A 16,253-nucleotide genomic window follows, 5' to 3' on the forward strand; every position below is an offset into this window, starting at 1 on the left:
ACCGAAAGATGTGCAGGCTATTAAGTAGCTACCCAGTGCTCAGCTTCCAGCTGGAATTTCTGAGAAAGGAGGTAATTTTATGTGCAAAGATGAGGAGCCAAGACCGGAATATGTTAACAGGGAAAGGACAAAAGGTCAAAGGTCAATGCTATCCCCCCTTAATAGCCAAGCTCCCCACACTTCGGATTAGGAACCAAATAACCATGTATTTATCTTCATTCCAGATAAGATTTCCATTTTTGCTGTCCCTCTACAATAGGGACCCCAGTCCTAATAAGCTGTTGACAATCATTAATGGTCACACAATACCATGATAACAGATGTAGGAGTTACCATAGCAATCCCCATGATGGCCAGGTACATGAAATTAAAGAACCATGGAAGGAAAAGCTTAAGGTAATTGTACCCCTGACTTGTTTGGGAGGAAAATATATGGATGCTTTCTAGTAACACTTACGTGAGAAAGCCCAGATCCCACAAGGTTAAAATGTAGTCAGTTGTCCAGGCACGAACCTGTGAGTGGTTCCCACTCAGACTTACATCCCTGGAACTCACCAGAAAACATGGCCTTTTGGATGTGACTCATCTTTCTTTCCTCTTCTTGGAGGATTGCCAATGCTCTGGAGACTATAGGTTTAGAAACAGAGAGATGTTGAGATCCAGGTATTTCTAAAGGTCAGATATTATTACACATCACAGGCTCAGCCAAAGAGCACGGGAGGAAAGAAATGTGCTCATGGACCCTGCCAGGTCACCCGACTGGCTACGCTCACTTTGAGCCTCTCCTGTCAAAGCCCACTTTTCTGTGAGCTTAGCCAATGGCTGAGCTCCAGAGTGCACTTCCCACAGTTCCTAGAATGCCAACCGACTTAGCAGGGCCGCCCTCAATGGTAGATTATTCCACCCGGGCGCCTGTGGAGACTGTATTTTTCTTCTGGCTCCTGGATGAAGGCTCTCGCCTCCAGACCACATTGCCTTTGCGGTGATTGATGGGGAAGGCAGCTTTGAAATACTTTTGTCCGGAGACAAGATCTTTGGCAGCCTGCCTTCCTCAGGCTTAGCACTCCACAGAAGATGAAAAGGAAGCTGGGGGAAGAAAGAGCACCTCCGTGCAAAGGGTGGACCAGCAAGTTTAACCCTCAGAAACGGTGACACTCAGAAATGCTAAGACTGGGTTTATTATCATCTGGAATTGAAGTGTAACCCGATCGTCCTTAAGGAACACTTTCACAGCGTTTCCTGAGATAACAGCTTTGCTGGAGACGGGAAACGGTGGCATGGTCTGAATTAAACACGGTTTCGTTCTGGGGCCCACCCCCCTCCTCACACCACCCCGTTGATTCTTGGCTTGATCTGAGTTCCCCTCTCTTACCCCATCTTTTTTTCACAGATACAAAACAGTATCCGGTGTTTGTGGGCCACAAGCCAGGACGGAACACCACACAGAGGCACAGGCTGGACATCCAGATGATCATGGTCATGAACAGAACTCTCTACGTCGCTGCTCGGTAAGAGACCATCCTCACGGGCATCTTTGCAGGAACCAAAGGTTCCAGTCCCTACTCACCGGCCATGTGTCTTTTGAAGACCCTGAGGTTCCTAACTGTACTATTTAAACTAAAAGCTGCTTGTGTTTGTCAAGTAATCATTCTTTCAAGTGTTTCTCCTGTCTGTTTAACCTTTTGGGGATTTTTTTTTATGTCTGCTTAACCTTCTGTGGGTTTTTGGAGAAATAATTGCATATTTTAGAGCTTACAGCTCAAATAATCCACCGTGTTTCTTGAACATATATGCAAATATTTACCCAAGTACATAGCCGAGAACTCTACCACTTGGTAGTTGTTTGTCAAATCAATTTGGATGTAGCAACATGTATTAAGCAGTGTACAGAGGTGTGTGTCTATATTATGCCTATTTGTATATTTGCACTGAATATTTGCCATTATTTTGACAGACTGGTAGTGGTGACCAGAGAAAATGCAATACTGTGTATGATTCATAAGTGGTTTGTATTTAACAGTAAGAATAAAAATAATAAGCATTACTTGTCCTTTGGAAAATAATATCTGGACATGCTGATATCCTAAGGCATAAGAATGCCCCTCGGACGAGGGCCTCATGGATTTGGGCTTTTGTTCGAATCCTGCCCATGGTTCAGCTGCTCCACAGCTTCTCTGGTTTTATGTGCCCTCTGCCAGATGAGATGTGTCTTTAGGAAGCACATAGTGATTCCAACAAGGCGTGGAACTATGAGACGAAACAATTCATAAGAGATGCCCAAGGCCACCAATTCTCACCATTCCAACCAGGTTTGGGGTATGGAACTCATTCAAGGAGGACCACCCCAAATGTTCCTCTGGGCACTTACCTGACTCTAAATAGGTGAATTATTTCACGATGGGAAGAAGACAGATGATGTTTGTATATGGCTGTGAACCCAGGACCAGAGTGGCTAAAATAACAACAGTATCAGATTCCTTGGAAGTTTAGATATGGGTGGCAATCTCCGTAATGTAAAGTGAAAAGCCTTGAGTGTGATGGAAATGTCCCAAGCCCAGCACACACTTGGCCACAGGAAGCAACACTGAACACTTAAACAGCAACAACAACCAAGAGAAGCCTTCACAGATGCTATTCATGCTGGTATGTCTGTATAAGTAAAAGGCATCGTCGTAACTTCATTAATGTTAATTTGCTGGATCCCAGAAACAGGTTTAAGAGAGAGTAACTGCCTTCCCCACTTCCTGTAGAAGGAGACCAAGATGGGGATTAAGTGGCCCCAGTGAAGGCTACAGTGTTTGAATGGCCACATAGCCACTCTCTCCCTGCCCTATGCTGCCCACTGGGAAATGAAAGTCTTTGTCATGAATTAATAACTTATAACTGTTGCCCGAGAGCGGCCTTTGTGGGTATTCATTTCAGAACATTCCAGTGAGGGCTCAGCCCCCTCCTCTTTGGAAGCATGGCAGCTCCTACTTTGGTATCCTTATTAATTTCCTCCATATTGTAAAGCAAAGTTAGGTTTATATGACAATGTATCAAATGCTGACCCAGACAGTCAAACATCGAACCTGTGAGGACTAGGTCGGCTTGGGTAGCCTCTGTCATGTTTTCTTCACAATGGAGTCACTGGGAACAGAAATGATTGTAGCAGGCAGCCCTTGTAGCCAGTGATTTAGCCTAGGTGTGGGCTGCGGGCCTGGGGCAGCTGTTGCGTTACAAGCCAGGTGTTGCATCGCAGAAGAAGCATTTATTATTCCAGAACATTAAAACCAAGGCAGTTTCATCTTAACTCTCCGTCTCAAGGAAAGGGAAAAAGAGGAAACAGAAAGGAGAAAAGAGTGTGCCCCTTCCCAAAACCACGGAATGGACTTGCCATTCTTTGGCAAGTGTACAGGTTCAAGTGTACAGCACCCTTACATTGGCGTCTTGCATAACTCCACACCCAGCCACTTCCCTTCTGTTCGCGCTCTGAAAAATTCCAAAAGGATTGTTGTCGCTGCCTTTAGGGCCTCTCCTTTTAACATCACATTCCCCAACACTACCCTGAGACATCCAGGTTCCTGGGTAGCACATTAGCAGGATTTAAAGTTGAGTCCTTCCCTGAGGCTCAAGCCGTGGCCATACAACTCAGTGGTGTTCAATGGGCTGGGAAAGAGGAAGTCCTAGGATTAAGTGAGTTTGCGTTCAAATCACTACATTCAGGTGCAAGAATGTCTTTAGGAGTACTGGGATGCGCACGGGCATCTGGAAATGCTCCTTTGCCCTGGATTATAGTAGACCATAAAGCACCATTTCTATCCGCTGGGGCCATGTGGTCTTTGGGATATTGAAAAAGATTGCCTCTGTCCAGAAGGAGATTTCACTCATGGAATTGTTTTTAAAAGGCTTCCCAGTTCTCCCAGATAATTGGTGTCAGCGATCGAAAGCCAAGTCCCATCCAGAACCCTGGGGACTGATGGGGTTTGGTGGCGAGAACGCCTTCCAATTCTTTCTTATTATTATCCACTTTGTAAATTCTTCTTTCTTTTTAATCTCTAAACTGCTAATTAACATAAACAGGCCATGCCAAAAGGGGGCAATCTGAGAGCTTTCTGAGGAGCTGCCAGTGCATATTAATCAGTGGTTAATTTACAATTCATATATTCAGCTTCTGCTTAAGTTTTGAAGGGAAAGGGGATAAGGAAAGGCTTCTCCCAGTCATCTCAAGCCCAATACCAATGTCACAGGCAATTCCAGACTCATAATGTGGCCAGGCCGCAGCGCCTTCATAAAGTCAAGCAAGTAATAAACGAGTGCAATAAACGGCCTCGAAATTAAAGGGCAGAGTGATGCTGGCACCCTACTAAAGCTGGAGAAGCTGCCCAGGCCAGCTGTTGGTAAAGCGGGCTCCTCACTCCCCCCTTCACTACCCCGACACAAACACACGCCTTTTCTCACACACAAGCTCATGCCTGGCTCAGAAGCAGGCAAGGGAATCTGTAAGCCAACACCCCTGCTTTCGCCATTGATTTCCATGTGAGGAACTGTTTTGATTTTTCTCTGTTGTGTTTTCTCCGAAAGCAAAGTAAATAGACTCGTCAGAAATGGAGTCTATATGTATAGGTGCATATTTGAATGTATACATATACACACGTATCATATATGAGTCTTACAAATAATTGCTTTCTTTTCCTCTCCCCCAGCCAGCCTGTTTCTTTCTAACTAATGAGGAGGTTTAAAAGTCTGCACAGGAGCCCTGAGGTCCTGGCTTAAAGCTGTGGATAATTTTCCAGCCCCAGGACTTCCTGCGTTTTAGAAAAAGTCAATGTTATTTCAAGGGAAAATGAGCTGTTTGGATTTACCCCCACCAGCCCCCCACCTCCTCCATTGAGTGTGGTTCTTTTCTTCTCTTTCTTCGGAATTCCAGACAAAAAGACCCTTGTACCCTGCTCACACAGAGGGAGGTTTAAATATAGCCCCACACCTGAGCTGCCGATTCTGTGGCTCCCCTTCCAAGGGGAGATTGGCAGCAAAAAACTGTAAAGACAACCAAACCCCGAACAAAAACAACTGAGCAGAAGCATGAAGTGTCAAACTCAGTTTGAGTACATTTGGTCTTGTGAAAGGAAGGACAGTTCTGGAAATAATTTTACCTTCCTTCCATCTTGTCTTTCAAATTATCAAATGTAGCACATTGAATACCAAGCAACTTGTGCATGGGTTTGAAGATACTGAGAGCCAACATGAACCCAGCTACGCTCCAGCCTCTGGACCAGGTTAATCTCCAGGCCCTCCCGGCAGAGCTCTGTGTGTATATAGTTCTATAGTTCTGAGATTAGGAGAATAGCTGCCGAAAGCTTTTGTGTATCAACTCGATATGATAAAATCTTAAGGACCAAATGTGGTTCAAGATAATCTCTTACGCTAAATTCTTTCTTTTTTTCTAGCATGTGGATATCTTGCTTTTGTGACAGGCTTTCTCTGTGTAGCTCTGGCTGTCTTGGAGCTCACTCTGTAGACCAGGCTGACCCTGAACGCAGAGATCTGCCTGCCTCTGCCTCCTGAGTGCTAGGATTAAAGGCATACACCACCACAACCTGGTTGATAGCTTTTTTGTTGTTGTTATTTGGTTTTGTTTTAACTAATATAGACATGGGCTTACTGCTCCAAACATAATAAATTTATTCCGTAGAAAATGTGTTGGTTTAACTCTTGTGTTTGACTTTGTATTAACTTCTCTTTTACAGGGACCATATTTATACTGTTGATATAGACACATCCCACACAGAAGAAATTTATTGTAGCAAAGTAAGTTGTTTTTAAACCCATCTTTCTAAAACGGGAGTCCTTAGGGAATACGTACCTTAAATGCAGTGGTTGGGTTGGTAGGGCCGATGTCAGCACACCTTTCGTAAAGCCAGATTTAGAGTTTATTCCACATTTCATAACAAGTAGTTCATCAGTGTGTGGGTAGACATTTGGGGATTTTGTGTAATTTGTAAAATCCTTTAATAAAATATTGCCACGTCTATCCTAGAAAATATCAATTTTCATAAGTAAAACTCTGTCCCCCAAGCATATTAAAAAACTGTCCCAATGTTAGTGCATCTACGCCATGCAGCTTGGATGTTACTTGGCTGGTTCTGGACTTGAATCATCATCTAGACGTACTGAAAGCCGAACGCAAGCTTTTCTCATGTCTCCGCATGGGGATATTCTAGTTAATAAAACTCTGCAGTACAAGTTGGAGACTCAGCCCATGAATTTATACGAAGGAGCACAACCTGAATTAAATTGCTGTCTGCCCGCAGTGAATGTCCACTTTATGTTTGAGAAAATGATTTCCATATTTTCAGGGAAAGGTCATTTTTTTTGCAAACACTGATTGATGAACTGAACAAAAATGTCAGTGACACATATTTCACCCAAATGAGCACAACTTTGCACGTTTCCTTTGGATATTTTCTATGAAATCCCCGCTCTTCTCCTGTCTCCACATCTCCCAAAGCGGTCCCTCCTGTCATTTAATGAACAGATAAGAAGTCAAAATCAAGCAAAAAAAAGTTTTCGTCTCTAATATTTGTTGTCTGGTGAATGAATCATGTGTGGAAAGGGTGCAGAAAGCTTTCCATAAATATATGTTTAGTCTCTAGTCGCCCCGAGGGAACTTTTACTTCTAAAATCAAATGCAACAACCTCTGGGCTCTAATTGATTTCTTTCTTGATCCCTGCAGAAACTGACATGGAAATCTAGACAGGCTGATGTAGACACGTGCAGGATGAAGGGGAAACATAAGGTAGGCAATTTCCATTTCTCCTGCGGCTGCCACTTCGGGTTACATGTTTGACGGTTATCTCCAGCCGTAGACTATGATTTGAATGCATCTTGGTATTCCCTTTTCCCCCGTAATTGCTTTTTCCATCAACTTATTGAAAGCTTTAATTTGCAAAAATAGTTTGCTCTTAATGTGATGAAATATTACAACAGCTGCCGGGGCTGCAGCGAGGGCTCCTCCTCGGGCCCGGTAGGGATTACTGACTCAGAGCTGGTCTCCTGAGCCTCCTGAGTGATCTGTCCCAGGAACCCACCTTGCAGGCCAGGGCACACCTCCGGCCTGTGGAAGCACTCCTGTGAAACACAACGGACTCACAGGCTTCTGGGCCTTTGGTCAAAGGATAACATAGAGGTGTCTTTAAGAAACCCTAAAACATCTGGCATTGAAATTACTACGATAAGGGGTCGCTGCATTTAATCCCCCTTTCTTCTGTGAAATGAAAGAAGCATACGTTACCATTCTCTGCCACGTTTGTATTTACTGTTGAAACACTCATGGACGTCCTCTCTTGGTTGACATCAGCAACAACTTGACCATGTGACTGGGGGGCGGTCTGGCTCTGTATCCTTACACACGCTCCTCTCCATGCGTGAGCGATTTTTCTGTTGTTGGATCACGGTCCGTGGGGATGAATGGGCTTTTGTGATGCATGGATTCTGTTCAGACCGGTTCGATTCTTGTTTCAGGATGAATGTCACAATTTCATTAAAGTTCTCCTCAAGAAGAATGACGATACCCTGTTCGTCTGTGGAACCAATGCCTTCAACCCTTCCTGCAGAAACTACAAGGTAAATGTCATCTGTCTGTCTGACGGTAAGCACACTGCCAGGAGGTGATTTCGTAATGTACTGTCACCATACCTGCAGCCACCGCAGAGGTAACTCAACACCTTACGGGTTCGCTTCGCTTACCCAGCGTGGTGTATCGCTACAAGAGGGTGTTCTTGAGCAGGCTCCGAAGCTTCCTGTTTGTTCAGCATTGACTGACACACCTTTAAAGAGCTCTCAGGTGAAGATGATTTCTAGAAGTCTCTATTCTTTATTGTTCGGGAGACTGCCTGCTTACCACATATAGTGGCATGTGCATTTCCTTTCTTCTGCTCTTTGTCCCTCCCACTCCTGTATTACCTCTGTAAGGACCAAAGCTCACTTAATTGGTAAGGAATTCCTATTGTAAAAGATATTGCCAAAGCATGCTGCTTGAAACCATAGACTCCTGCATTGTAAGATTTTTCAAGAGAGGAATGTAATTCCAATTTGTACCAGCTCACTTGGCCATGGCCTTACTTGCTTTGGCCTGTATACAAGAGGAAAAGGAAAGAAAAAAAAGAAAGAAAGGATTGGCCTCAAAGACTCAGGAAATCAAGTTGGGCGGGGGGTAGTTTACAGTTGAGGAAACTGGGAGCCCCTGAGTTGCTGGAGCAGAAGAGCCAGAGCTCTCGCATCTTTGGCTCTGCCGCTGTTAGCTTTTCTTTGTGCCACAGTTTTTCCTCAGGAAATACATGTTGATGTCTTCTATAGTAGCCAAGCACTGAGACTGTAAAGGCAGAGAAGTGTTGGCCGCTAGGAAGGCCAAGCCCCAGGAGAAATGCTGTGTGTCCACGGAGTTGGCGCTTCGGTCAAATGGCGTGATTAGTTGAGGAAGCACAGCACAGTCGTCTTTACCGTCACCTGAGATAAAGGGGGTAGAAGTGTAAGAAGCAGGCAGGTGAGACTCTTCTAAAAAGTCCCCACCTTCTGGGCTCCTAGCTGGAGCGTTAATACCACATGGAGACTCTGCCAAGGGCATGAAACACATTTATGATGACTCAGAATCTGAATAGTGCCTCCCAAGCCCGCACCTGGTGGGATAAATCACGAAGGACGTAGTCTCTACCCTTTGTCTTAAGGGTGGTAGGAAGTCAGCCAATTGAATGCTGAGGGCATTCTGGGTACTGAGAACAGTGCAAGCAGAGACTCAGCATGAGAAACAGCCTATGGAGCTTGGGCAGCTTCATCTAGCTAGGAAGTGTTGGAACCCTGAAGTGACAAGGGACAATGACAAGAAACTGAAAAGGCAGGTTGTCCCAGGAAAGAAGGAAAGAGAATAGATTCAAGAAAAACAATAACCCTGGGAGGCTTAGTAATTGGTGAGGCGCACAACAAGGAGGGAAAGAGAGTTAGGTATCAATAAGGCCTCCTGGACTGTCTCTTGAAGAGCGGGTGATGGGGCTGCCTCCAGTCTGCTGGACGGAATAGAGAATTCACAGGGCACTGGGAGGTGGGAGTTCTACAATACGGTGTCTGGGTGGTACCATGCAGGTGATTTAGTGCTTCTATTAAGTGATAGAACACCATGACCAAAAGCAACTTGGGGAGGAAAGGTTTTATTTAGGCTTACAATTCCAGGTAATAGTCCATCAAGGGGGGGGGGCAGAAACTTAAGGCAGGAACCTCGTGGTGGGACCTGAAGCAGAGGCCATGGAGGAAAGCTGCTTATTGACTTGCTCCCCATGGCTTGCTCAGCCTGATTTCATTTTCAATCCAGCATCCCCTGCCCAGGGGTAGCACCACCCACAATGAGCTCCCTCCCGTCCCATATTAATTATTAATCAAGAAAATGCCTCCATAGTCTTTAATCTTACAGAGGCATTTTCTCAGTGGCGGTTCCCTCTCCTCAGATGGCTCTAGTTTCTGTCAAGTTGACAGAAAACCCAACCAGGACAGCAGGAAATACCCATATAGCACGAGTATATCTAGCAAGACGACGGATGGAAGATTTCTTTCAGGAGCTGTGTGGAGAGAAATAGATTGGGTTTTGTCCTCACAAAGTGATACCTCAATGGAACGGAGGATGTGAGAAGCCATGGTGGGCTGGCGGGCTGGCGTCAACCCTCAGGCTTACCCGGAAAAGACCTCCCAACTCAGGCCTCTTCTTGGCAAGAAAGGTTGAAAAGAAGGTCTTTGTTTCATCTTCCACCTTGTGCTTGGAAACTGGTTTCAGCAGGGTGAACAAGATTAGGGTGAAACAAGAAGAGGTACTGCCCAAGATACAACCACTAAGATAAAAGGAAGAGTCGTACAGAAAGTCTATTTTGAAAGGAAAGAGCCGGGATTAAAGTAGATAGGACCTATCTGTTTTTAATGACTATAGCCCATCTAGCCCGTATTTACACTAGTAAGAGCTTCCAGCTGCTATTTCAGCTTTAATTTTACTACTTGGCATTCCATCCCCATTTGTCATTGTTTAGGACTCATTAAGACTAAGGCTTCTAACACATTCAAAGGAATTGAAAGCTGCCTTTGGTGAGAAGTTACAGGTTTTCCTGGCACTGTGACACACAGGCTAAGAGTGTTCTAGCTCATTCCACACGTGTGTATTTTTTTTCCCACCGTCCCTCACCTGTAGCAATGCTGTCCGCCTCTCACTTGCAGCCACACCCGTGGTGACATGACCAGAAGTCTGATGCTCTCTGAAGCTACACACAGGATGGTGTTCACTCTCATCCTGCCTCAGTGCCCAGCACTGCATTGTTCTGTTAGACTTGGGGCACAGTGTGACGTGTTGTGCTACAACAGTGGTTCTCAATCTGTGGGTTGCGACCCCTTTGGGGTCAAATAACCCTTTCATGGAGGTGACCTGAGACCCTCAGAAAATACAAATATTTATATTGTAGTTCATAACAGTAGTAAGATTACAGTTATGAGGTAGCAATGAAAATAATTTTATAGTTGAGGGGGAGTCACCACAACATGAGAAACTGTATTCAAGACTCATAGCATTAGGAAGGTTGAGAACCCCTGTGTTAGAGGGAGGCAACAGCCGCTCTCTTCCATGCCTTTTATGAACAGATCAAGACCAAAGACTCAAAGCAAACCATTGACTGACTGCCTTTCCACCATGAGGCTCTGGTTTCTTCCTAGCAGAGAAGCAAGTGGCGATGTTAATAGAGTAACTCGGCAGCCACTTGGTTTTTACCTCCTCACCACATCTTAAGTTATAAATTTTCTGCTGTTGTTTTAAAATAAAGTTGAATGTGTTAGAAAGATTTTAGACCCCAACAAAATTAGGTGGGGAAGAACTTGGGGGCTTTGCACTTTTTCCAAAGCTCTACTCCTTCCTCCTCTGTTGCCGTAAACCACCTGAACTGTCCATAAAAGTTAAGCGGGGTCTTTATATCACTACTTGTCTTCTATGGGGATTTGATTTCCCAGGAGCTATAGTTTCATTTGGAGATTTCTGTGACTGCAAGGATTAGTTCTTACGTCATGGACAGAGGTATTTCACTATGGTATTTATTTATTTGTTTAGCCTCTAGGCCTTCCCAAAGACACAAATCGGCACGGTACTCATAAGCTTCCCGCTTTGACTCCATTGTAGCTACAGCCACTCATTTAGGAGAAGGTCCCGCATCCCTCTTGATGTTAGGGTTAGAGCGGGCCCTGCTTAAATAAGTCATTTCCGTTGTGTGATGTGTTCATTGCTGAGTACCTGCCAGACCCACAGACCACACAGTCTATGCAGTTCAACGGAAAGCTCTTGTTGGGATAAAGTATCTGAAAAAGAGCCTTGTGAGGAATGTTCTGGCAAGGGAGAATACATAGCTTTAAAGGATGCCCCTGACTTGACTTTCTTACACACACACACACACACACACACACACACACACACACACACACACCAAATGGTTACATTTTATACACTGCTGTTTTGTGGGATTTACAAATGCAGTGCACAAATACAGGATAACTTAACACAGGGGCCACCTCAAAGAAGAAAGTTCTGTCATGTCCAGTGGAGACATGAGAGCAGAAGGTACAAATGACAGGATAGCACAATGCCTGCCACATCCTCAGCTTCTACTCTTGGCCAGTGACTTCAAGTGCCTTGATTTGGGCAGCTTGGTGCACTAAAGGCGACCTTTTCTGTTCTAGGTTTATCTTCTCTTCGTCCTCAGATAGGCGGTCAAACTATGTTTAAGCTAAGAGGAGGCTAGAAATGGCTGTGACAATAACAATGTTAATGAGATCAATTTTTTGAACTTGGGGTTGAGCTCTTACCTACTAAGAAATGAGGGAGCAGACAGCAGGCGCCAGATTAACATCGGCGCTCACCTCTGAGTCATGTGACATGTGTACTCCGTGCCTTCCTCACAGCCAAGTGTGGTCAGAGAGATGTGTCTATTCTACGGAGGGGTTGAGAAGATCTGAGTCTTTCCCTAGGCTACCTTTTCCATCTCTGAGGGTCCTGCTGCCATCCTCCGTAATATGCCAAGGGGAAGCAGAAAGGACCAAGGTGGCTGATCCTCACATGTCCTTGGCCAGAACATGGTCACACAGCTGCATCAGAGTGCGTGGAGGTGGGGCAATGTGCTGTAGTGTGCTCTAGAGGAAAGAGCAATGGCATTTGGCGGACAACTGGGGAGCCTTTGCCAATCCACAAATGCCTGTGGGCCTGGTGTGTGTGTGTTACCTGTAACACTTGAGTAATAGCCACATGAGTAAGAAAGACATGCATTGACTTCTACTGTTCAAGATAAAGAAGAAATCCAGGATTTTGTATAAGACTTAAAATCGGTGTTCAGTTTCTTCTCTTTCTCCTCATTTTCCCTTTGCCTCTGTCTCTGCCTTTATCTCTCCATACTAATAGAGCCAAATGTAACTTACAAGCACCTCGGCTTTAACATCCTATTCTTTAGTGTAAAGGAGCTAGAGCCAGGCTGGGCTCAGGCATCAGCAGGTAGCAGCCCCTCCTCTCACTGCCTTTGACCTACATAAGGCCCCTCACCTTTGGGCCCTCTGCTTCTCTGCAGCTCATTCTGAAACTGGACTGACGTAGCTGCTGAGGCCATCTGAGTTTTGCTAGCTAGCGTGTTTTTCATCTTGGCTGATGCCACACTGTTCCGCTAACCAACTGGAGAAAAAAATTCCAGTGTCTCCTACTGGGATTTAATCCACAAAGGAAGGACTCATCAGGCAAAACAAATCCAGAAATGCAGTTCATTCTCTCTAGAGTTCACGACTCATGAGATAATTGGGGCAGGTAGATTTTCCCGGCAATTACCTTAGAAATGCCTTAGTCTAAAATGCTTATTTATTGACCATTCCATGAGGGTATGGAAATCTGTCTATTGTAATGGGTTAAGAGCCAATCAGACACAGTCAAATTTCACACTACCTTAATTACAGAGTCTTAATCAAGTAAATCGTCTCTCAAAGCCTCCTTTTCTTATCTGAAACTAATAGATTTACTTTAGTGGGTATTTACAAGGATGCATTTGCAAGGTGCCTATAAATTACTTTTAAATATCGGTTTCTGTTACTGTTGTCGGTGACTGGTGGTAATTTCGTTATTTTATTTAGATCGACACTTTGGAAACTTTCGGGGATGAATTTAGCGGAATGGCCAGATGCCCTTATGATGCCAAACATGCCAACATTGCCCTGTTCGCAGGTAGGTGACCTGATTTCTCCTCATTCGGTTTGGCTTTGCATCCTTAAGCCTGTGGCGGAGAATCTGTTTGGAAGGCTCTGCGGAGTCACAGTTGTACGGATTCTCTGGTGAATACTGTAATTAAGAATGCCTCTTCCATTTGAAATTAGGTTGGGAACTGTAGTTTTGGTTCTCAAAAGAGGTCTCTGCCCCACTCCCACAGGCTTTTTGTGCCTTCGTGAAAGGATGATGGCACAAATACCGCATGGGTGAATGGGAAGTTTGGGCTTAGGTACTAGAAAACCTTATGTGGAACCACCAATGAGGATCTAATGCTGGAGGTCAGGTTGACAGTATTTATGGCATGTCTCTCATGGCCATTTCCCTGCTCTTCATTTCCTTCTTCGTGGGATGGCTGTTCTCCCAGTCTCAAAGGCTGCAGATCTTGTTTACAGATAGAACAAAAAGGGAGAAGTAAAAGGACGTTTCTGGAAGCTTCTTCACAGCGCTAGAGCAGCAGCCTTCTCAAATGCCATCGATCTGATTCGACTATGTGCATACCTCTGACCAAACGGCCATAGTGCTGAGTTACTGATCGCCTATGGGAGCCCCTGTTCCTGTTGAACAGGCTGTAGAGAAGTAGCTAGTAGGCCAGCATTTTCCAGTTTCGTGGGATTTTTGTATATGAGCATGTTTTAGTTGGGAAGTTTGTTTAGGAATTCATTGTCAGCTGTATATGTGGAAGAGGGTGCAGAGAGACGTGTTGGGTGTAAAAGGGATTCGTTGTTCTAGCATGTAGTCAGACCGTCAGCTGTCCTTACCATCATGACAGCAAAAACCTGGCAGAGCCTAACTGCTGTGGGAACTCTTGGGCTTTGGTTATGAAGCAGTTAATTCCCAGCTCCTTCTCAGTGTCTCCCTTTTGGGGTTGGTCCATGGGATCAGAGTGCAGAAACAGGAAGGCCCCAGCACAGCACAGGCAGAAGCATCCCTGTACTGTCAGCAACAAGGCCAGGGGAAGACTCAGTGTTAAATGGAATCTAAAGAGAAGACTTCTGAACTAGAAAGGGGACTGACTGTTTGTGATGGCTGCCTCGCTTCCAACAGCTACAAGGAAAAAGACATGTTTCCTTATCCAAGCAGGAGGGATATTGGATCATTTTGCACTGGAACGTTTGACATCTTATAAAAACTAAGTATTTGCTAATGGATGAGCCTTGTTAGAAGTAAATGCCATTATTGCCAACAGAGGCAGGATATGGTGCAAGCAGGAAATGGCTCAGAGGTTAAGAGCACTCGCTGTTTTTCTGGAGGACCTGGGTTTGCTTCCCAGCACCCCTGTGGTGTCTACAACCATCTTTAACTCCAGTTCCCTGAGAGCCTATGCATTCTTTCCTTTGACATCCCTGGTCACCAGGCACACACATGGTGCACATACCTACATGCTAACAAAATACTCATGCACATAAAATAAATGCATCTAAAAAATTTTTCTAAAAAGATGTTTATTCAAGGTTTTTTACTTAACTATCAGCCACAGACTTTACATATGGAAAAACTTAAAGTGTACTATGTCATACATAAGTTTCTTTGAATATAATTAATGGAACCATAAAATTCATTAAAAATGGATCGAAGACACTTAAGGAGGTAGCTCTATGGGTAAAGTGCTTGCCATCCTAGCATGAAGACCTGAGTTTGAATCCCCAGAACTCAAAATAAAAGCTGGGCCCAACGGTATGAGCCTGTACTTTTATGACTAAGGAAAAGAGGGACTGTGACTCTCAGGACAGAAGTAGGCATCTGGTCAGCCACCGGAGCCTATGAATCTCCCTCTTCCCCTTACTCAGTCAAACTCAGCTCGGACTCAGGTCATCCATATTTCTGAATGGATTTAAAGCCTTTGTTGATAAAATCGCTCTCTTATTATGTCTCACGGCTCCCTCCTAATCCAGTTGGCCATGGCTTTGACGGCAGTAGTAGCGTCCAAGGGTCCTTGGCCTTGAGATTTCAGTCAAGGTCCGTCTAATCAAGTGAAGCAAATAGCATATTTCATTTACTCTGTTCCCTGAGCGGCTGCCACTGCCACTGTTGCTTGGAAAAATTGCCATGCAATTTTAAAAATGAAAAATGTTTCCTTTCTCATGATCCCCATTTCAAATGGTGAGCGTGGGCCAAGCATATTTTTCTTGGATTTTTCCCAGTTGTCCTATCTCATTTGGCTGATGTAGGAGAGCAGTCTAGGGGACATCTTCACTGTCATCCGTCCCTGCCTTGTTTGGTACCTTGTTCGACTCTTTCCCTTTTCTCCTCAGAGGGAAAACTCTACTCTGCCACAGTAACTGACTTCCTGGCCATTGATGCGGTCATTTACAGAAGCCTTGGAGACAGCCCTACCCTCAGGACCGTCAAACATGATTCCAAGTGGTTGAAAGGTGAGCAATTAAATGAAGAGAGGGAGGAGCGACGCAGACCTCGTAAGAGATTTAGAGTCTGGATGGACCAGACTGTAGATTCATTTTGGTAATGGTTTCTGACAGCCGAAACCATGTAAATTGCATCCTTTGCCTCCACTCATTTATTTGCCTCCCTGTTCCCCTTCCTGTGAGCTTCTGGAGTATTAGCAAAACCACCAGCACTGTGACAATAGAATGCATAACATTCATCTTTCCCTGCCCCAAACTCTCATTCCAGAGTCCCTCATGAAAAGAGCTGAACAGAGCATTCATGAAAGGGAACGGGGGATGAAGTGGTGGGGAACAGGAAATCAGCCATTCCCAGGCCTGTGTGAGTCAGGGTGACGGAGCAGTGTGCACCAACTACTCTAGGCAATATGGACGTTCCACCGTGGAAAATAAAACTCCAGAGATTTGCGAAGCGTACTTATTCTTCACCCTCGGTGGCAAAGCTTGGGAAAGATGTAATTTGTAGGCTCAAGTGCTTTCTGAAATCACTAGCGCCGGCACTTGTGAAGCCATTAGAGTTGGGTAGTGTTAACCACATGTCTAATAGCCCTACACTTTC

At 44.8% G+C, this 16,253-nt stretch overlaps 1 protein-coding gene across 5 annotated transcripts in view; it reads left to right on the top strand.

Annotated features, from left to right (window-relative positions):
- Positions 1–16,253, top strand: part of Sema6a (semaphorin 6A) — a 124,877-nt gene that overhangs the window by 67,183 nt on the left and 41,441 nt on the right. For all 5 annotated transcript variants that reach the window (XM_075968696.1, XM_075968691.1, XM_075968694.1 and 2 more), the window contains exons 3-8: positions 1,391–1,508; positions 5,730–5,790; positions 6,717–6,779; positions 7,505–7,606; positions 13,160–13,250; positions 15,545–15,664. In XM_075968696.1, coding sequence (XP_075824811.1) covers positions 1,391–1,508; positions 5,730–5,790; positions 6,717–6,779; positions 7,505–7,606; positions 13,160–13,250; positions 15,545–15,664 — 555 coding nt within the window. The remainder of the gene's footprint in view (positions 1–1,390; positions 1,509–5,729; positions 5,791–6,716; positions 6,780–7,504; positions 7,607–13,159; positions 13,251–15,544; positions 15,665–16,253) is intronic.

Source organism: Microtus pennsylvanicus, chromosome 4, assembly GCF_037038515.1.
Source record: "Microtus pennsylvanicus isolate mMicPen1 chromosome 4, mMicPen1.hap1, whole genome shotgun sequence".
Classification (NCBI taxonomy): domain Eukaryota; kingdom Metazoa; phylum Chordata; class Mammalia; order Rodentia; family Cricetidae; genus Microtus; species Microtus pennsylvanicus.